The 22,172-nt window shown below is 40.5% G+C and overlaps 2 protein-coding genes across 2 annotated transcripts in view; one reads left to right on the top strand and one right to left on the bottom strand.

Moving 5' to 3' along the window:
• XRRA1 (X-ray radiation resistance associated 1) overlaps window positions 1-3,668 on the bottom strand; it is a 69,725-nt gene extending 66,057 nt beyond the window's left edge. Inside the window, exons 1-2 of the mRNA XM_045555473.1 lie at window positions 3,499-3,668; window positions 1,312-1,367 (exon numbers count right to left, since the gene is read on the bottom strand). The gene's annotated coding sequence lies outside the window, so the exon portion shown is untranslated. The remainder of the gene's footprint in view (window positions 1-1,311; window positions 1,368-3,498) is intronic.
• A 148-nt stretch (window positions 3,669-3,816) lies between these two features.
• SPCS2 (signal peptidase complex subunit 2) lies at window positions 3,817-20,273 on the top strand. Its single transcript, XM_045555470.1, has 5 exons — window positions 3,817-3,969; window positions 10,351-10,434; window positions 10,980-11,140; window positions 13,615-13,749; window positions 19,385-20,273. The coding sequence occupies exons 1-5, from the start codon at window positions 3,856-3,858 to the stop codon at window positions 19,569-19,571; spliced, it is 681 nt and encodes a 226-aa protein (XP_045411426.1). The 5' UTR covers window positions 3,817-3,855; the 3' UTR covers window positions 19,572-20,273.
• Window positions 20,274-22,172: the final 1,899 nt, after the last annotated feature.

The following is a 22,172-nucleotide window of genomic DNA, read 5'->3' as shown; positions in this document are numbered from 1 at the left end:
TACAAAGAATGTGGGATCACAACATGGAGGGTCTAGGAAGAGTTCAGTAAAAGGAATGAACAGTGTGGAAAGCTGGGATCAAGGTGTTCTGAGAGAAATTTTCCCAGAAGTGATAAATATTCACTCTATGAATATAAAGTGATACAGTAAGAAGGGAAACAATTTTGGAAATGGGAAGTTTATGCTTGAGTCTAGTTTCTACTACTAAGCTGAGTGACCTTGGACAAATAACTTTACCTCTATATGTCTCAGATTTATCACATATAAAATGAGGATAAAAATTCTGTGCCTTGGAGAATTGTGGTAAGAATTAAATGAGGTAATGGATAGAACAGATAGAAAAAAATCATCTTTCTATACCCTATCTAAATACCACCCCTTCCACAAAGCCTTTGCTGAACCTTCCAGTGGAAATAATTGCTGCTTTTGCTAAGCCCTGGAGTCTTTCTTCTTTATCTCTTTCACAGCCTGAGTCTTTTCTACCTCATAATGTTATTAACTATATGAGGGGGCTCCTTCAATGGACTATGAATCTCCAAGTCTGGAAACACATCTAATTCCCTCTCTTGCACCCTTGGGACTTAGCTCATAGGAAATACCCAACAGACACATGTGAGCCAAATGAAAGATATGATAGAACTCCTAGGACCCAAGGTAGGTGGGTTTGTGTACATCAGATATATATGCATATATATATACATATCTAATTAGACTTTCAACTCCTCCAGGGGAAGGACAGTATCTATGGTATTCATCAATTTATTCCAAACACAGTATCTAGCACATAACAAATTCCATAAGTATCTGTGGAATAAATGGATGAATGAATGAATGTTGGTATCTCCTTTGGTCCAACACTGGGCACTATGAATTCCTGGTCCCTCACCTTCCCTGAAAAGGGTTGGAGGCCCTTCTAGTGTGTTCCTATAATACCCAATACTTCTCCTAGTATAGTACTTATCATTTTATTATAACTGTTTGCTTCCCTCACTAACTTCCCACCTGCTATGGGGCCTATGATTACCTTACTTACTTATGTAATCCCAGTACCTAGCATAGAGCCTAGGACTCACTAAAAACATGTTGGGAAGATTAATGGATAGACGGATGGATGGGGACAAACTTATATTCAGACAATACGTCTTTTAGGAGATCTCTCTTATAACCAATCATACTTCTCTGCTAGATAGGTAAATGAAGGAATGAATGAGTAAATTGCTGCTGGGAAATGTCAGAGATGATGACTGTTGGAGAAGCCTCCAGTAACTTACAGAGTAGGGACACCTGGCTTTAGGTCTGCAGAGTACTTACTTGATCTTTGATTTTGGGAATGGCCCCTTGACTTCCTTTTTCTTTTGTTTCTTCACCTGTAAAATAGATATTATATTCCTTCTTAGCATGCCATTCAGAGCTCTTAACTTTCTTATTAATTATATTCTACTGTAAGCTTTCTGTTCCAAAATTTGCCTTGGAGGCTAGAAAAAAAAACACAGGACTAAAGATCCAAGAAACAGATATAGATGTAGAGATAGAAACAGAGATACAGATGGGAAGGTGGTACAGGAGAATAATCTTGTGAAAATGAGGTACAGCTGCAGTGCTTAAATAAGATGCACAAAGCACAAGTCTAAAAGGAAGAGGTTGCTTATATAATCATTTACACAAAATTTCTGCAGGATAAAAATGTCAAAGACAAAATTGAAAGATAAGACAGTCTGGGAAAAGATATTTGTTATGTATATAACACAAAGGATGAATCAGACTCAGGCTTGTAAAGGGGCATACACACCTGAACACAGTTAACCACAGAAATTCCAGTTCTCTACAAGGAATATTAGGTGAGCAGGTGTGGATCTACAACTAATGGGCCAAAAAGAGCACATAAACCCAGGGTTACATTATCTAGAAAGAAACTCTAAGAGAAGTATAAAGTTTATATGGTGGAATAAAAAAAGTACAAGTTCCAGACATATAGGCTGCCTGGCTGGTTAGCTTCAGCTACTTTTGGTCTCTATTTCAAACTTGAGGCAGCTAATGCCAATCTGACTGTAGTGCCTCCTAGCTCCAACACGTGCGCACGCGCGCGCGCGCGCGCACACACACACACACACGCATACTCTTCTCCCTCTCTCTCTCACACACACATGTATTAAGGTTCCTCATCTGCATATATTTGCTTGTTCCATTCCTTTGGCTATCACACTTCTGCCCCTCTTCTTTGCCTGCCTCATACAGCAGCTTTCCACTATCTCCCTCTTCTCAGGTTGACCCTCCTCTGTGCTCCCCACCTCAGGCCCATTTCTCAATGGAGGCCGTCTGCCGTACTGTATTATAATGGGCTGCTTCCTTGCCTGTTCCCCACCCTACTAACCCTAGGCTGGGCATCCCTCCAAGGCCAGACTTGGGTCTTATTTATTTCTCCATCCTCCATCTCATAGAGGACCTGGCCTACTGAAGGAAGAGTCTCAGTAAGTGTTAATCAAACTAAATCAAACCATGAACAAAATGTTATAGGAGCACTTCATGCAGTCTGTGAAGGAGGAGGAAGCAAAGATTGGGAAAATTTTTACAAAGCAGGTGACATTAAAGATAGGTCCCGAAAAATAAGAAGTTACAAAAGATAAACAGTAACTAACAACAAGCTACAGGGGCATCTGACTGGAGTGGCCTGGCATTGCTTCACAGAAGTAGGGAAATCTCATCTGATGTTATTTAGTGATAATTGTTTTCACATGAATGTTAGGTTCACCAAGGTAGGTTGTTGTTTTATTCAGGGATATATCCCTGGTGACTAGAAACAGGGCTTGATACATAGTAAGCATCTCAATGATATTTGTTCAATCATTTGGACACTTATAGGGGGCCTACGGGGGTAAAAAACAAGTAACAAAATGTAATAGAACATAGTATGATACAATACTGCCATGTGATACCTCTAGGTCACCAGACTAGGGTTCCACCAGAGTAGCGACCAGGTCTATCTTGATCCCCCTGTATCCCTTAGTATAGTGCCAGGCAATAATGGCGCTTAATAAATATTTGTGGGAAATAATAGAATTAATAATTAATTAAAATTGAGAATACTATGACATCCTAAAACTGTAAAAGCAGAGTGCCAGAGGGGAAATACCATTCGTTTTGAGGTATTAAAAAACAAAACAAAATTGGCTTCAAAACAGGATTCTGATACATGCTACCTGGCCTTGAGTAAATTCCTTAGTTTCCTCATTTGACAGGGCTGTTACGGGACTAAATGAGAGGACGGACGTAAATGCACACAGGATACTGCCTGGCAGACAACAGGCACTCAGTAAATGCGAGTTCTCTATTACAAGAAAACATTACTAACAGCTAAAATGACAGTCGCTAGAAAGAATAATTGGTGCCACAACACGGCTAAAAGAGGACGAAGACGCGCTCCTCCCGTTCCCTTCGGAAACTCCACACCTGGGCCGGGGACAGACCCTTCACTCACGCCAACTAAGTTTCCAGCCGCACCTGCCTCCGGCGTCGCTTCCGCCTCCGAGCGGTGTGCGAAGACGACCTCCCGGTCAGGCGGGATGCGCGCCTGTGAGCCTCCCGGGGCTCTCGGAGCAGCTCCACGGTGGCGCCTTCTACTACCTTCCTCACTCCTTAGTAACCGCGACGCGGCGCCTGGCAATGTAAGCGGCAACGGGCGGCCGGAGCTTCTACTACAAGTCCCGGCACGCCCCGCGGCCACTTCCGCTGACAACCTCGCGTCCGCGAGCCCCGAACTACGGATCCCGATGGACTCTGCCCGGCTCGTCGCTTCGTCAGCTTCAGCCAATAGGCTTCGGACAAGTCGGAGGGGAGGGAGACGCGGAGGCGATCAAGATGGCGGTGGCGGCTGCACAGGGCGGGAGAAGCGGTGGTGGCGGAGGCAGCGGTGGGGCTGGCGGTGGCCCCAGCGGCGGGACGGGCAGTAGCCGTAGCGGCTTGTTGGATAAGGTGAGGATCTAGTTCTTGGGAACAGTCGAGTCCTGGGGTGGATTAAGAGGCCGCGAACCCACCTTCCCATCCCTGTCCCCCTTATTTTCTGCGGCCTCTTGAGGGGAGCCCTTGTCTGGCCCACCGTGAGAAACCTACGAGCGCTCGTAGTCCGCACTCGCCGCACCTCAAACCTGGGCCCTCTCCTTTTTAAGCTTTCTTTCCTTTTCGCGAGTGTGCCTGGTCCTTAACGCTGACCATCACAGCTGCTTCGAGTAATTTGATTATTCCGGCATTTCAACCTGGTCATCAATTTCCCCTGTGGTGCTCCGGCCACTGTTGATAGTGCCCATTTCACTGAGAGGGAAAACTGAAGCCCGAAGGAAATAAAGAGTCTACTCAAAGTCAGTATCCCTCAAATTCCACACCACCATCACCCTTGCTTGCTGCTGCAGATTCTAAAGTGCTTCTTGTTCTTTACGCTTACTGAAGTTTCTAGGCATTTTATCACTATACGCCAAATGCTAAAAATATTTGAGTATGGATTTCCCCTACTGGGCTGAGAAGAAGCCCTTAAGATTTTTCCTTTTTTCCTCTTGCTTTCCTCGCCCTCTCCCTTCCTCCCCCCACCTGCTTGCCAGCAGGTCCTCTGCTGCCTGCTCACGCTTGCTCCTTTCCCCTTGCTCTCATCCAATTTATTTTTTAATTGCGTAGTCCTAGCAACAAGGGCTTAAAAGAAAAGGAAAACTGTCCCTGCGTTGGCCCTTCTTGCCCTTTGCACAGCATCTTGGAAGAAGCAATTGCATGGAGAGCTGGGTCCTAGTGTTGGTTCTGCCTCAAGTTAGCTCTGTGACCTTGAGATATGCTTGCTCTATCTGTTTTCTCATTTGTAAAATGAGAGATTTAGCCTTAATGTGCCCTAAGGAAACTTCCAATTTTCTCATTGTAGGGTCCTAGGCTGGTTTGATGAAAATTGTTAAGCATGTCTTTAATATAGTGAACAGTCAGGATTTTTGTTTGGGTTGTTTTTTTTGTTTGTTTGTTTTGAGACAGGGTCTTGTTCTGTTGTTGCCCAGCCTAGAGTTCAGTGGCATCATCATAGCTCACTGCAACCTCAAACTCTCAGGCTCAAGCAATCCTCCTGGCTCAGCTTCCCCAGTAGCTGGGACTACAGGTGCATGCCACCATGCCCAGCTAATTTTTCTGTTTGTTGTAGAGATGAGATCTCTCTATGTTGCCCAGGCTGGTTCTCAAACTCTTGGCCTTAAGCAGTCCTTCCTCCTTGGCCTCTCAAAGTGCTAGGATTACAGGTGTGAGCGACCACACACAGCCTAAGATGTTTTACTTTAATTGAAAACAGCTTTCAGACTTCCCTGTGCCTTAGATGATGAGAATATGGATGATGTTGAAGGTTTCAGATCCAGATCTTTTTGCTCGTTTTTTTGAGTGTCATTGGTTTTGAATTACATGGTTCTCACACTCAACCCTTCTTAAGAGACAAGATCATATTCTGGAGGTTGGGACAGTAAATTACTTCGAGACATGTGAGAGTATTGGGAATTGATGGTCATGTTCGTACATAAATCCTACCTTCCTGCTGGGTGACCACCTTACAGTCTATGCTCATCCTGTCCCACTGACTGCTCTTGCTCTTCTCTCTGCTTGGACCATCACCAGCAAACATTAAGCGTGGACATTCTGCTAAGGCAGTGATTACAGGTTAATATTTGGCATCATTGTGTTATTGAAAGGACTTGGATTTGGGGATCATAAGGTTTTGCCTTTGGAGTATCTCTGCTACTTGCAAATGGTACGAAGACTGGCAAGTCAGTTAACCTCACTAAGTTTCCCTTTCTTCATCTGAAATTTTAGTGTCTCTAGCACCTATATTACAGGATTTTTGGGAGAATCAAATAAGACCATATACTTTAACAGTCTCTGTAACCCATAGTGTCCAATACAGATGTGTGATGGCGGAGGAATAAATCAAGAATCCTGTCAGGGAGTACTCAGCATAGCTGAATATGGGAGATGGGGTACTCAAAATATTAAATATATTTAAGGAAATATATGGTGTATTCAAATGTGTACTCTTTACATAAGTTCAAATGAGAAAGAGAATGATCCCTGAGATCTAATTGATAAGGGAAAGACTCATGTCTGAGAGTGGAACTGGGACCTTATGGGGGAGGAGAGAGAAAGAAAAGCCATACCAAGTTAGAAAGTCTCCTTGAGCAAAGATACACCATTTCAGAATGTGATGGTGCTTGGTGTTTCTTAGGTAGTGAGTTGACTGGAAGGCTCTCTAACGGAACTGTAGTGATAGGTAGAATCAGATTGAGGAGGGCATAAATTGCTCAAAGTAGGAGTAGGAAGCTGTTGAAGGTTTTTGAGACTGTATAAAGTGGTTTTAAGAAGGTTATTCAGATAGTTTGGAGAGATAAAAATTAGAAGCTTCTAATAAGGCCATATACCATGTTAGTTTATAGTATATGGTGAAAAGAAAGACAAGTTTGAATTCTATTGCAGCATGTTAAAAACCACATGGCTTTAAATAAGTTATGTGATACTACTAAACTTAAATTTCCTTATGTAAACATTGGGGAACACTCATACATATTATAGGCTTGTAAGGATTAAATTGTACAATACTGGTCAATGTTTTTTATAAAGGAGTACATAAAAATATTAATAGAATGACAAGGTGCTGAGAACCCTAACTTTATCAGAAATAGATAAAAGGTCTCACAAAGGAGAGCTTGGGAGATTTAACCAACAAGGGGAAAAAAAATAGTCAAGAGCTACTTAAGTGCTTTTTCTTGGGAAACATCATTTCAGCCTTATGTTGAGCTGTACTCCGTCTAATTCCTCTAGCACTTGCTCCTCATGGCAATTAAGCTGTCACTTAATATGACATACTGTCTTGTATTATTCCACCAATTTGTATTTATCCATTTTCCCATGAGAGCTTCTTTATAGTGATCAACACAGAATAAGTACTCGCAGCATTGAATTTAGCAGACAAAAAATTTGAGATCTGCCACCTCAGTCTTCAGAAACATTTTTAGAGGATGGTGCCTCTAATTGTTTGAAGACTGAGGGTACTATGGGAGAAAACATGGGGAAAATACTATTCTCAGTGGAGCAGAATCTGAATGAATTAGAGAGGCTTTTGCTCTGTAGGAATGAGAGACTGTAACGTTAATACAATTTCTTTGATTTGTCTTGATTTTGGGGAGGGGGTTTTTATTTCATTTCTGCAACTATAGTTTCACTGGCCATAAAGAAATGTGATAAAGATGTAGGTATGCTTCTAGCTTTCCCTAAACAGATGTGAGTTTCTACTCTTACAAAACTGACTTTAAGAACACAGCAATTCTTGTTTCCTGATCTTAAAAATAAGTATGCAAATAGTCTTCCAACCTCTGTCACAGAATGACTTATTGCAGGAAGTTATTTTGCCCCAAATACATCAAGGTATTTTGTTCTACCTGGCAGCTCTAAAGAAAAGCTGCTTGCTTAATTTGTTTTCGCTATGAAAATTGACATGTGATGTTAAACCATGGTTTTCAGAAGCTATATCCAGACCCTTTTATCCTCATACCTGGATTTCTGTTTCCTGACTGGGCTATCAGCACGATCATAAGACACAGATTTTATATCTTAGCTGAGAACACAAACTCTGGAGCCAGGCTGTCTGTCTGGCTTTGAATTCTGGCTCTGCCACTTGCCATATGTGTGTTCTTGGGCAAGTTAAGAAATTTCTTTGTATTTCAGTTTCCTCATCTGTAAAGTGGGGATAATAATAGTTTTTACCTTAAAAGGCAGTATCTGGCATATGGTAAGTCTTGGCAATATATATATAGCTGCTTATAGCTGGTTATTAGATAAATGTTTTTCAGAACATAATGTGAAATCTGTCTACATCAGACTTCCTTGGGTATTAGTTAAAAATATCAGATTTTGGACTTCCTCTCAGACCTGAATCAGACTCTGAAGGTGGGGCCTGGACATTTGCATTTTCCCCACACATCTCTGTTTACTACCTCTGCATTTTAACAGTTACCTCCAGGTTGAGAACTACTGTCTTAAATGACTTTTTAAGTCCCTTTTGGTTTTGACATTGTAAGGTTTTTTTGTTTTTAAACTATTCTGCTTAATCAGTAGTGAAATGTTTATAATAAAGAGACCTGAAGCTCATCTGATATTCCAGCCTCATTTTATAGACATGGACATAGTTGGAGAGGGGAAGGTAAAACAACTTGCCCAAGAACACACACAATATTAGTAACATTTCCAGAGCCTGTCTTCCCCAATACTTAATCCAATGCCTTACTCAGTACATTGCCTGCCATGCCAGAGTGGGCCTTGTGCTAGCTAATGTAGTAGGAAGAATATCTGTTTTGAGGTGGAAGACCTTGGCTGTAGCCTTGGCTTTGTCACCCACCAACCATGTGTTCTTAGACAGGGCATATCTCCTCTTTTACTCTCCTGGGTGGTATCTAAGCTCGCCAGACTTCTGATGTGCTTATGCCCTGTGACCTAGCACTGACAAAGGAGATAAAACTGTTTATCTATGGTACTACTATAATTGTGTGTGTTGTGTTTAAAGATACTGGCTTTTTAACACAGTTTTGCAAACTGAACTTTTTTTTTTTTTTTTTTTTTGGAGACAGAGTCTCACTCTGTCACCCAGGCTAGAGTGCCATGGCGTTAGCCTGGCTCATAGCAACCTCAAATTCTTGGGCTCAAGCAATCCTTCTGCCTCAGCCTCCCAAGTAGCTGGGACTGTAGGCACCACACCACCATGCCCAGCTAATTTTTTTCTATTTTTAGTAGAGACGAGTTCTTGATCTTGCTCAGGCTGGTCTCAAACTCCTGACCTCAAGCAATCCTTCTAAAGTGCTAGGATTACAGGCATGAGCCACCCCATGCTGCCCAAAGTGAACTTTAATAGCATCTCAAAATGCATTGTTTTTTACTTTATCAAAATTAAAAACTTTGTGTCAAAAGACATTGTCAAAGTGAAAAGACAATCCACAGAATGAGAGAAAATATTTTCAAGTCATATATCTGTTAAGGGTCTAGTATCTAGACTGTATAAAGAATCTTACAACTCAGTAATAAAAAGACAATAACCCAATTTTTAGAAGGTAAAGGATATAAATTGACATTTCTCCATAGAAGATATACAGTTAGCCAATAAGCACATGAAAGATGCTTATCATTAGTCGTTAGAAAAATGCAGAGCAAAAGCACGATGAGATACCACTTCACATCCACTAAGATTGCTATAATAATAATATAAAAGAAAACCAGTTTTGTGGAGGATGTAGCAGAACCTTCACATATTGTGGGTGGGAGTGTAAAATGTTGCAGCACTGTGGAAACTAGTTGGCCAGTTCCTCAAAAAGTTCAACATAGAGTTACCATATGATCCAACGATACACTCCCTTTGAATGGCAGTGTTTGGGAAACTTAACAAATTTCTATCGGTAAGGGAAATTGAAGCAGAGTTTGTCTGCCTAACTGATGGTGGGACTGGGTCTGGGACTTGGTTTGTAATTAAAAATTTAATGTTGTTTCCAACAGACCATACTGGATTTGCTGTCTTCTTAAACTTAAGACTTGCTGGTAAAATATAAAAATTGTTTGCTGATAAAGATGTATTAAAGGAGACCCTCCCCATATTGTTAGTGTCTGTAAATTCATGTATCCATATTTTCTGAGTTTTGTGGTCACAGAATGGAAGGATGAACAAATGGAGTTCTTTTCTATACTCTTTTATTTGCATAAAATCAGGATAGGATAGGTGAGATCACACAGTCTCTGTAGCCCATGTCAGCATTCTGGTTTTGGGCTTAAAATTTTTATTTCTCTACATGGAGATTGGCAACATCACATGAGTACCAACTGATTGTAGTGACCTAGTCTCCTTGAACCTCATTTTTAATTGTTTTGCCTTTTAGCTCTCCAACATCAGAAGACAAAGAGTAAATGTTATGTATAATTGAGGATGCTCTTAAGAAAGTAGTTCAGGCCGGGCACATTGGCTCACACCTGTAATGCTAGCACTCTGGGAGGCTGAGGTGGGAGGATTGTTTGAGCTCAGGAGTTCAAGGCCAGCCTGAGCAAGAGTGACCCTGTTGCTACTAAAAATAGAAAAATTAGCCAGCCATGGTGGTGTGCATTTGTGGTCCCAGCTACTCTGGAGGCCGATGCAGGATGATCACTTGAGCCCAGGAGTTTGAGATTATAGTAAACTATGGTGATGCCACTGCACTCTATCTAGCCAGAGTGACAGAGCAAGACTGTCTCAAAAAAAAAAAAGAGAAAGTAGTTCATATACTTTTAGTAAGATGCTAAGTTTCTTGATGCACAACTTTCCTGTTTGTTTTACAGTGGAAGATTGATGATAAGCCTGTAAAAATTGACAAGTGGGATGGATCAGCTGTGAAGAATTCTTTGGATGATTCTGCCAAAAAGGTACTTCCTTGAGGAGGGGTCCCTTAGCATGTATACAGCTGATGGCTCATCTCCTGGAGGATCTTTTTCTTCTGTAACTTGGAGTGACCTTAGTTTTCAGTGTTAAAAAGTAAGCCAGAAAGCAGTTTCTAGAATTCTCACGTAATAAGTAGGGGGAAATGTGTTAAAATATAAATGTTAGCTATCTAAAGAAAGCTGGTAATTTAGTGTTTTTGAGATTAATTAGCCTAGAGCAAAGAAGGCTGAGGACATTCATCCATGATTAGTCATTTCTCCATGTATAAAAGGAAAAGAAAATTTTAGCTATGGGAAAAGTTGAGGATTTTAGAAAAATTTTTTATATGAGGAGTTGATGAACTTTTTCTCTTGGATCCTTTATAAATGGCTTGAGTCTTGTTCCAAGTGGTAAATCCCAGTTGGAGGGCATTACTTGAAGAAGAATTTGTATGATTCTTAACATAACTTTTATCATGGAAGTCAAGAATAAAAGCAGGTACTAGGAAGGAACCATTTCTGTTAGCTTGATTCTTTGTTCTTCTCTCTAGGTACTTCTGGAAAAGTACAAGTATGTGGAGAATTTTGGACTAATTGATGGTCGCCTCACCATCTGTACAATCTCCTGTTTCTTTGCCATAGTGGCTTTGATTTGGGATTATATGCACCCCTTTCCAGAGTCCAAGCCTGTTTTGGCTTTGTGTGTCATATCATATCCTTTGTGTATGCTCAGGTTTGTTTTCTAGTGATGATTTTTAAAAAACTCTACTAATGCTTCTCCCTCCAAAAAAACAAACTTTTTTTTTTTTTTTTGTATTAGGGCCTGATAATATTAGACATTAACATTATGAGCTGGGGCTAGCTATAAATTTGTGTAATAACCGTCATTGATATTTTAGGTTTAATGTGATTATTTTATCTGTAATTCACTTTAATTATTAATGTAGAGGTTATCCTAATATGAGCACTTAATAGCAAAACACACAGTGATAATGAGACCCAGCTTTTCTTGTTTCCAGCCCAGAACTTTTCCCTTTAGGCCAGGCTGCCTCAAGCCACTCATTCCAGGATATTAAGAGAGGATCAGATTTTAGAGATTCAGATCTGTCAGGTTTCCCTGAAGCTGAGGAGCTGGACTAGGAGGTACTGAGCATGAGTATAGGTGCGAAATTTAGAACCTATTCTGGAGCTAGAGAACGTGGGTTTGAAATCCAAGGTGTTTGTGATCTTGCGCTAATAAACTTAACTTTTTGAGGCTATTTGAATGCTCATTTATAAATATGGGTAAGATAAAGAATTATCATAAAGATAAAATGAGAGATTTCATAATGTATTTGGTATGTAATAGTTTCCTTTCCCCTCTCCTTTTTATGATAAAAGTAGAATCATGGTTGTTGCCTACCCAGCTTAATTATTTCTCAAGAAGTTGAATACAAAGAACTTTTATTATACTATTACTGTTATTACAAAAGTTATACCTGTTCATAGTAACAATTCTTTGTGGTCCTCACCCCCCCAATCTGCAAATGATGCTCTGCACTAAATTTTTAACCTAAAAAATATACTGGACATCTTTCCATATCAGTACATACAGCTCTACCTCTTTTGTAGTAGTCACATAGCACTGAGTATCTGCAATGTGCCATCACCATACTAGTTGTTTAAAAGAAATCATTTTGGTAGGTAACTTTTTTTAAACAATGTTGCCACTACCTGAAGTATTTTTAAAAACCCCCCTGTGGGGATTTACCTTGAGAGACAGCAAGCCTCTAATAAAGCAGGTCTTGGTCAAAATGGCATTATCCAAATTTATCCCAAATCATTGTCCCCAGAAGTGGGACCAAGTGATCCTTGACTCCTTTCAGTAATCAGAGTAGTTATCCTGGTAGTAATTTTTCACGATTAAGGCAGTTCAAAAAATATGCCATGGGTTCTGGACACAGTTCACAGGGGAGTTCCAAAGAGGTTTGAACAATGTTATTTCAGATATATGGCCTCCCAAGGGAACTACCTTGATAGTACTTCAGATCGTCTCATTTTTATAATCAAGTCAGTTTTGTTTATAATAGTGACTACCATCATAAATGTCTTCCGTGTCTCACATATATGTCATATATATATACACACACACATATATATATATGTTTTCCATTTCTATTCTTTTTTTTCTGAAACAGAGTCTCCCTCTGTTGCCTGGGCTAGAGTGCCGTGGCGTCAGCCTAGCTCACGGCAACCTCAAACTCCTGGGCTCAAGCGATCCTCCTACAGCCTCCTGAGTAGCTGGAACTAGAGGCACACACCACCACACGCGGCTAATTTTTTCTATTTTTAGTAGAGATAGGGTCTCACTCTTGCTCAGGCTGATCTCGAATTCCTGACCTCAAGCTATTCTCCCGCCTTAGCCTCCCAGAGTGCTAGGATTATAGGTATGAGCCACCATACCTGGCCTATCTTTAAACCTCATGAAAATTCTAAAAAGTCAGTATTATCCCCATTTTAGAGGTGAGGACATGAACACTGGGGAAGAAAGTAATTTGTCACAGTCATACTGGTAAAAGGCCAAGATTTATATCTAGGACTGCCTCACTCCAAACTCCATTTACTTGGCATTATACTTTCCTGCCTCCTTCATAAAATTTACATGACAGATGTACCCAAAGCTCTTATGCCAGTTTTCTGGTACAGCAAAAGTGCTCAAATATGGTAGTTAATACTGTTAAAAACTGAATATAATAAGTACATACATATTTAGGAAGTAATGATCTTATAGTTAACTATTTGGGTCACTTCTTTTCTGATGACCCTTGAACATGGGATAATAATAATCATCTGTGGTGATTATTAGTTGTTTTTTGTAAAGAAATAAGCACAATTACAACAAAGTCTTGACAAACTAGTTATCTTCTTATACATGTTATCCTTGAACATAAAAGATGAGAGCCGATTTATGCCCTGTACTTCTAAATTTTCTTCCGTTTTGAGATGTTGGAGAATTAAACAGAGCCTTGCTTCTCTCAGTACATAACTATAAGGATGAAAATGAAATAGCTAGATTTTTGGTGTTTCTGCAGCAAGATAGAACTACCTTTTTTAGGACCATGATTATGAAAGTTTTTATAGCTCTTGTCAATTTGTGTTACTTCTCTTTTGTATGTTTGTGTGTTTTCCCCTTAACTTTATTTGAACCTATTTTGTGATGATGGGGATTCTGACCATTTATACCTCATATAAGGAGAAGAGCATCTTTCTCGTGGCCCACAGGAAAGATCCTACAGGGATGGATCCTGATGATATCTGGCAGCTGTCCTCCAGTCTTAAAAGGTATGACTATTTTCACAGACTTTTAAATCCTGGTGTTGGATTTGTCCTGGTGTATTGTCATTATCAACAACAGATTATTGTGCACCTACTCTATGCAGATCATAGTGCTAGTCGTGTAAAGAGAAAAAAGGGGTATGAATGATCTAGAAGGTTTTTCCTAGCCCTGCAGTTCTGAGATTGCATTATTACAGAAGTGCTCTGAGGATAGACTGGAAGAAAATACTTTGGTGGAAGAATGAGGAATGATTCTTTTTTTCCTTATGACCAATTAACTGAGATAGTTCAGAGTGCAGAACTGTAAAGGCCAAAGGTGTGAGATTGGTTATCTTTGAAGAACCCCATTAACTTCTGTGTCTTCTATGATCCTAAATGCACTCCATGAATGCAGTCAAGAATCTGTGGAATAATGCACTGGGCAACTCAAAAAAGCATAATCCAGAGTCTGTTTTTAACCAGGAGTGGGAATAACTTTGTGCAACTGACACACACGTTCCTTGTAGGTACCCAGAACTGGGTTCATGTTCCAGCTCAGTTTTTTTCTAGCTGTATAACTTTGGGTAGATCAGTACATTATCTGAGCTTTAGTAGGATCAAGAATGACTCCTACAGTTGTTGGGAAAATGAGATACCAATTATAATAATAGCAAATGTTTTTTGAGCATTTATTATATATTGGGTATTGTGCTAACTGCATTGTCTCATTTAAACCTTAGAATGACTATGTTATAGATGAGAATACAGGCCCAAAAGGTTAAATTAATTCTTCCAAAGTCATATAGTTCAAAGTGGTAGAGCAGGAATTCCAGCCCAAATTTGAGCCCAGAATTCATGCTGAGTCGCTATCTCTAAAAACACATGGTGTACTTCCTAGTGCATAGTAGGCCTTTAAATTATAAGTACATTTCTTCACATGTGAAGGTAAGTATAGCATCAGTGCCATACATCTCTCATTGCCAACTTGTGGAGATGCCTGTGAGGAGCAGACCTTCATTTTGATGTTGAATCTGAGTTATCTCCTCACAGGGCCCCTAGCTGCCCTTTGGCCTTAGACATCATAAATCTAGACCCTCTGCCAGGACACTTAAGCAAAGTTGCAGAATTCTAGAACCAAACAACATCTTGGTTATTTCCATTCTAACTTTTATATTTTTATGGGGTTTTTTGTGTTTTTTTTTTGGAGACAGAGTCTTACTCTGTCACCCTGGCTGGAGTGCAGTGGCATCATCGTAGCTCACTGCAACCTCAAACTCCTGGGCTCAAGTGATCCTCCTGCCTCAGCCTCCCAAGTAGCTGGAACTACAGGTGTGCATCACCCTGCCTGGCTAAGTTTTCTATTTTTTGTAGAGACAGGGTCACTCTCTTGCTCAGGCTGGGACTTTTGTATTTTTAGCAACTTTATTAAGATATAGGTCACGTACCATACAGTTCACCCATTTAAGTGTACAGTAGTTTCTAGTATATTTACGTATATTTGCAACTGTTACCAGAGTCAAAATAGAACATTTTCATAAGCTCAAAAAGAAACTCTATACCCTTTAGTTGTTAACTCCCTATCCTCCCATTTTCCCCAGCCATGAGCAACCACCAGTCTGTTTTCTCTGTATGTAGATTTCCCTTCTATAGACATTGCATATGAATAGAATCATATAATATGTGGTCTTTTACAACTAGCTTCTTTCACTTAGCATGATGTTTTCAAGGTTCATCCATTTTGTAGCATGTATCAATGTTTCATTCCATTTTATGGTCAAATAATAGTGGATATACCACATTTTGTTTATCCACTGTCAGTTGACAGACATTTGGGTTGTTTTCAACTCTTGGCCATTATGAATAATGCAGCTGTACACATTTGTGTACATTTTTTTGTGTGTATGTATGTTTTCATTTCTCTTGGGTGATGTATCTAGGAGAGGAATTACTGGATCATATGGTGACTGTCTTTAATTATTTGAGGAAGTGCCAGACTGTTTTCCACAGTGGCTGCACCATTTTACAATCCCACTAGCAGCGTGTGAGGGCTCTGATTTTCCATATTCCCTGTGTATTTTTACCAACGGCCATATTGTTGGTGGAGAGGAAGTAAGAGTGTTCTTGCTTTGTTCCCCTGCCCCCCTCCCCCCGCCGTGTCTTCTTTCTTCCCCTGCCTTGTAGAGTAGTTGAATAGTGCCTGATTCTGGTGTCTTGTTCCATAGCTGCCAGGTCATGTGATGTGAAAATGGCCATGAAAGGCTTCACCAGTTACTATGTGCAGACTTATCACAAGCTATGTGATTCCCTTGTAAAAAGTCTTCAATTCTGTTGCTCCCCAGAACATTCAGTATAGAGTCTAAACTCCTTCAGCATGTGCAGTCTTTCAGCATCCATCCTGTAGTGACATCTCTAGCTTTCTTTCATGCCCCTCCCAAAATACATATTCTCACTTTACCAATTTTATGGAATTTGCAATTTGCTGAGTTATCCAGGTTTCCCAGTGACCCTATGCCTTTAAACATAGTCATCTCTCTGGCTTAATTATCTTTCTGTAACCTGGCTAAGTCCTACTTGTCACCTCTTCTAAGAAGCCTTCACTAATACACCTTAGTCTGGGTTAGGTACTCCTAGGTATTCTCAGGAGCATTTTATGCAGGGACTGTCTCATTTACCCCTGGGTCCCCAGCCCTAAGCCAGGGCCTGGCACAGCTTACATGTGTAGAAAGTTTTATTGTGTAAATGGTTAACATTTACCTGGGCTGGGCTGCAGCCTTGGTCTCCTAATTAGTCTCTGCCTGCAGCCATGGTCCACCATCCACTGAGAAGATAGAAGCTGTCAGAAGTCTCCCATCACTGCTTGCCCACTTACAGTGCTCATCATACTCTGCCTTCTTTCCAAGTTTCTATCTAAAGCCTGCCTTCATTGGTCCACTAGATTTTATCCCTTCTCACTTACTTGATGTTTCCCTCTGCTGGATCATTCCTTTTGACATGCAAACATACTGTAATTTCTCCCAAATTAAAAAAAAAAAATTCTTTCCCCTTGTGCTCTCACACAGTCTTATTTCTCTGCTCCCCTTTTCCTCTTATCACTTGGATCTGCTCTTATCTTCTCTTTTCTCATCTTTCTTGACCTGCCAGCAGCATTTGATAGAATTATAATAATTATTCTCCTCAGGTAATACTTTTTCTTTTAACTAGGCTTCTAGGATAGCACACACTTCTAATTTTCTTCTTACCTTAATATCTTTTCCTGAGTCTCCTTTGTGATTCTTCATCTCCCATTTCTCTAAGTTTGAAATGCCACCAGAGCTTGTTCCTGGAACCTCTTCTCTATCTATATTCACTTACTAGGTGAAACTTATGTAGACTTTCAAGACTTTAAACACCACCTATATGATGAAGATCTCTAAATCTGTTTGTTCATCCTAGATCTCTTCTCTGAACTCCATGTGTATCCCAGCTTTCTATCTAATGGGCATCTCAAAGGCATCTCAAAGTTGACATCTAAAACCTAACTCCTATTCCTCATCCAAACCTGCTCTTCCTCGATTTTTCCCATCTCAGTAAATGGCAATGCCATCTTTACAGATGCTCCCTCTGGCATCATTTGGATTCGTCTCTCTCAGTCCTTTCTCTAGTCTGTCAGTAAATCCTGTCGGCTTTACCATCTAAATATATCATCTGACCATTTGCCATCTCCACACTACCATCATCTTTTACTTAGGTTACTTTAATAATGTTCTAATGGACCTCTGCAGCTGCTCTCCTGCCTGTGGTCTATTTCCAGCACAGCAGGCAAAGTGATCCTTTTGAAACATAAGTCAGATCAACTCAGTCCTTTGCTCAACACTAACTTAGAAAAAAAGCTGGAATCCTAAGTATGTCTCAGAAGTCCACACATAATGTATTCTCTGCACTCCACATACAAATACAAACACACACCTCATCTCCTATGGTTCTCATCCTCTCCAACTCCATTCTGTTCATATGGGCCCCCTTTCTTGTTCTTCAAACATTCTAAGCATGTTCTTGCCTCAAGGCCTTTGCACTTGCTGCTCCCTCTGCCTGGAATATTCTTTTTCCAGATAGCTTGTTCTCTCATCTTTTTTAAGGCTCTGCTCAAATATCTCCTTAGTGAAGCCTCGCCTACCCACCATATTTAAAAGAATATCTTATTTTTAAAACAACCGTTTGTTTCCTCACATACACTAAAATGAAAGTCCCCAAAGGCAGACATTTGTATTGTGCTCACTGTTGTATATCCTTACCATCTAAAACTGCTTGACACATAAGTGGGGCTCAATAAATATTTGAATTAATGAATAAACATTCCTAAAATACATCAAGTCACAACTCATCATGCCCTGCCATCAAAGCCATTAACTGCTGATAAATCTAGGCCTAGAAGTACAAAAATTATTGTGATGTCAGTTAGAAGCAGTTGGTTCAGAACTTGAGAAAATCTTTTGAGGTGTTGAAAACAGTTCAGGGACCTTCACTGCTAGCTACCCAATTTGGAAATTACTGCCTAGACCAAAAATGTATTGAGGAGCTATGATTTTTTGAATGCTAGTTAATGGTGGGTACTGTTGTAATCATGATCGTAATCCTAAAAGTAGGTGGAAATTTTCTCATTTAAACATGCAGAAATAGAGACTCAAGAAACTTCTTTATCTAAAGATAATACTAGCTTGAGAATCCACTGAATAAGCCCTAATGGGACAGAGGTTGTGGGGGCAGAGAGTATCAGCCTACCAGAAGTTGGTATTATTAAACCTTCTTGAATGGATAAAAATAGTAAAGACCTTCAAGATACCTTAAGATGTAGCTGGGGAATCTCTGGAGTGTAGTAAATCATGTAGTAAAGCAGTTGGCATCCTCAGCCTGAGATCAGGGTGGAAGCCAGAGCTAGGTTAATTACAGAGTGCAAGGACCAAGCAGCCTGGAATTGGGGAACATCCTTGAAAGCCACAGTTCATCATTTATTTGTACATATTTGATTGCCTGGCAAGTTAAGAGCAGAGAACAAAAGTCCTTGCCCTTAAGAATGTCACAGTCCAGTGAAGAACACAGGTACACATCATGTCAATACATAGTTTTATTTTTGACATTGCTGACGTAGGAGCCTATTATTAGACCTGGCTTATGATAGGTCGTCAGTATTTGAGTTGAATATTGGTTGATGGTGCTGTAGAAGATAAAGGAGACACATCTGACCCAGATTGGGAGGGTTTGGGAAGGCTTTCCCAGAAAATTTTATGCCCAAGTATAGTATTAAACAGGAACTAGTCAGATAAGGTAGAAGAGTCTACTAGGAAGATCCTTCCAGCATGGCAAGTGCAAAGTCCAGAGAAAAGATGGTTTAATGGTGTAAAACAAGGTAAAAGAGGCACATAGTAATTAAATCAGGAAGATGTATCAGCACTTAAGAATCAGAATTATTAAATAGTATCTTGAAGGCAGTTAGGAGCTGTGGGTGGTGGGGCTTTCTTATCTTAAAGGATGTGTGGGTTCCCTATATCACCATGCCCAACTTATTCCTGTTCTTTGGAAACACTTGGTGCTTTACTGTTTAATCTCTATTTTTTATTAAATTCTCTATGTTTGGTTTAATCTCTATGTTTGGTTTTTGATTTGTTATCTTTTCCCTGATGCTTAGATTCGATGACAAATACACCCTGAAGCTGACCTTCATCAGTGGGAGAACAAAGCAGCAGCGGGAAGCTGAGTTCACCAAGTCCATTGCTAAGTTTTTTGACCACAGTGGGACACTGGTCATGGATGCGTATGAGCCTGAAATATCCAGGCTCCACGACAGTCTCACCACAGAAAGAAAAATGAAATAGCCAGTTAAAAAAGCAATCCTCTTTCTGCCAGGTCATGCCGAATTACCAGGTGGGTGGGGGGAAGAAACAGAGAACTTAAAATGGGTAAAGTAAGAAATGTTAAAAATGTCCCTGTTTTGTCCTGAAATTTTAGTCTATTTTGAATGAATAGGATTTTCTAGCACAGATATGAGAAGTTGTAGCTCTGATGTCTAGCTGTAGCCTCCTTGGTCTGCTGATGGTGTTGTTTTGATTTGCTTTTCTGGAAAAGCATTTTTGCTAAAAGCTGTACAGACCTTTTCCTTTGAACCTAGCAGAACTTTATATAATATAGCTTTGTGCCATGCAGCATTTGAAGATTCAGTTTAAAAAAATTGTCAACCTGTTGCTGACTCTGTGTTAATTCCTATTTCAACAGCTATTTCCCTTAAAGAATTCAGGATACAACTTCTTGTGTTTTGACAGCTTTCCTTCACGCACCATTTTTGTGGGTGTGTATAAATCTGACTTGGGGACAATTTAACAAAAAAACATAGCTTTTTAATTTAAAACAGACCTTCTGCCTGTTACATTTTGTGCTCTTAACCAATTAAAGAAGCCAATGGCATTTTTAGTTTTATATTGTCTGTTTCCCACCAGTATATCCCTATTGATTTGTTTGTGGCCTTTATTAACTGCCATTTTCTAAGATTTTTTTCAATAAAAGGAAAGAAGATGTGAAAATATGGAGTCATAGTCTTGATGGAAGGAACAGAGCAGTGAGTGTTAACGGTCTTACTACTACAGATTCCTTTCATTTTTAGGCTGTTTCACTTGTCAGAGGCCCCTGAAAACCTGTAGCTAAGAAACTCAGCTTTTTGGCAATAACAGCAGTAATAACACTTAGTGCTTACTTTGTGCCATGAAGCACTCCAACTACTTTACGTGCATTAACTCAATAATACAACAATCCTAAGAGGGTAGGTACTATTATTATCCCTATTTTACAGGTGAGGAAACTAAGACACAAAAGTTGATTGTCACATAGCTAGTGCTAGAACTGGGATTTAAACCCGGGCAGTCTACTGTCAGAGTTTGCATTCCTGCAGAGACAAAACAGCAACATCTTTTCCAGTATTTTCCCAGTGTGATCAGAGAAGACCTGGGCACTTGCCTAGATCCTGTGACCTTTAGGAATATTGTCCTTCTAGCCTTACAAAAGTACAATTCCAGCTGAACCTAGTACCCAACACTCCCAGCTTATAAGAAGTTGCCCTTAACATGTTTCCTGTTTGACTTGGGAATGTTGCCCTATCAAGCACCATGCAGTGCGGGGGGTTGTTGAAGCCTTAGATTCTATATTCTTCATTCCTATAATCCTTGGGTAAGTCACAAAATACTCTGAGCTTCTAGTTTCCTCCTTTTTTTTTGTTTAGACAATGTCTCACTCTGTCTCCCAGGCTGGAGTGCAGTGGCATTGTCATAGCTCGCTGCAACCTGAAACTTCTGGGCTCAAGTGACCGACCCTCTTGCCTTAGCCTCCCGAGTAGCTGGGACTACAGGCCCATGCCACCATGCCTGGCTTATATTTCCTGGGGTTTTTTTGGGGGGTGGGGTGCGGCGGGGGTTGGTAGAGACAGGGTCTCTGTATGTTGTTCAGGGCAGTCTCGAACTCCTGGCCTCAAGTGATCCTCCCGCCTTGGACTCCCAGAGTGCTGGAATTCTTTTTTAGGTGATAATCCTAATTCTTTTTTTTTTTTTTTTGAGACAGAGTCTCGCTCTGTTGCCTGGGCTAGAGTGAGTGCCGTGGCGTCAGCCTAGCTCACAGCAACCTCAAACTCCTGGGCTTAAGCGATCCTACTGCCTCAGCCTCCCGAGTAGCTGGGACTACAGGCATGTGCCACCATGCCCGGCTAATTTTTTTCTATATATATTTTTAGTTGGCCAGATAATTTGTTTCTATTTTTAGTAGAGACGGGTCTCGCTCTTGCTCAGGCTGGTCTCAAACTCCTGACTTCGAGCGATCTGCCCGCCTCTTTTGAAAGTGTGTAATCAGGCCGGGCGCCGTGGCTCACGCCTGTAATCCTAGCACTCTGGGAGGCCGAGGCGGGTGGATCGCTCGAGGTCAGGAGTTCGAGACCAGCCTGAGCAAGAGCGAGACCCATCTCTACTAAAAATAGAAACAAATTATCTGGCCAACTAAAATATATATAGAAAAAATTAGCCGGGCATGGTGGCACATGCCTGTAGTCCCAGCTACTTGGGAGGCTGAGGCAGTAGGATCGCTTAAGCCCAGGAGTTTGAGGTTGCTGTGAGCTAGGCTGATGCCACGGCACTCACTCTAGCCAGGGCAACAAAGTGGCACTCTGTCTCAAAAAAAAAAAAAGTGTGTAATCACATGATTGTTTTTACAGTGGAGAAATTATATTCATCCCTCGGTATCTGTGGGAGACTGGTTCCAGGACCCCTGAGGATGCTCAAGTCCCTTATGTAAAATGGTGTCATGTTTGCATATAACCTATGCACATACTCCCATGTATTTTTCATATGTATGTATTTTCTTGTTTTTTGGGTTTTTTTTTTTTTTTTGAGACAGGCTCTGCTGCCTAGGTTGGAGTACAACAGTGGGATCATAGCTCACTG

Source organism: Lemur catta, chromosome 7 (assembly GCF_020740605.2).
Source record: "Lemur catta isolate mLemCat1 chromosome 7, mLemCat1.pri, whole genome shotgun sequence".
Taxonomy (NCBI): Eukaryota; Metazoa; Chordata; class Mammalia; order Primates; family Lemuridae; genus Lemur; species Lemur catta.
The sequence above is the reverse complement of the archived record's forward strand: the minus strand, read 5'-3'. Positions and strand labels throughout refer to the sequence as shown.

What these genes read in the sequence shown, in the direction of transcription:
- SPCS2 (XM_045555470.1), top strand. Translation starts at nt 3,856, where the DNA reads ATGGCGGTGGCGGCTGCACAGGGCGGGAGAAGCGGTGGTGGCGGAGGC. An exon ending in GTAGCGGCTTGTTGGATAAG is followed by an intron (nt 3,970 to 10,350) that starts GTGAGGATCTAG and finishes TTTGTTTTACAG; the next exon opens with TGGAAGATTGATGATAAGCC. An exon ending in CTGTCCTCCAGTCTTAAAAG is followed by an intron (nt 13,750 to 19,384) that starts GTATGACTATTT and finishes CCTGATGCTTAG; the next exon opens with ATTCGATGACAAATACACCC.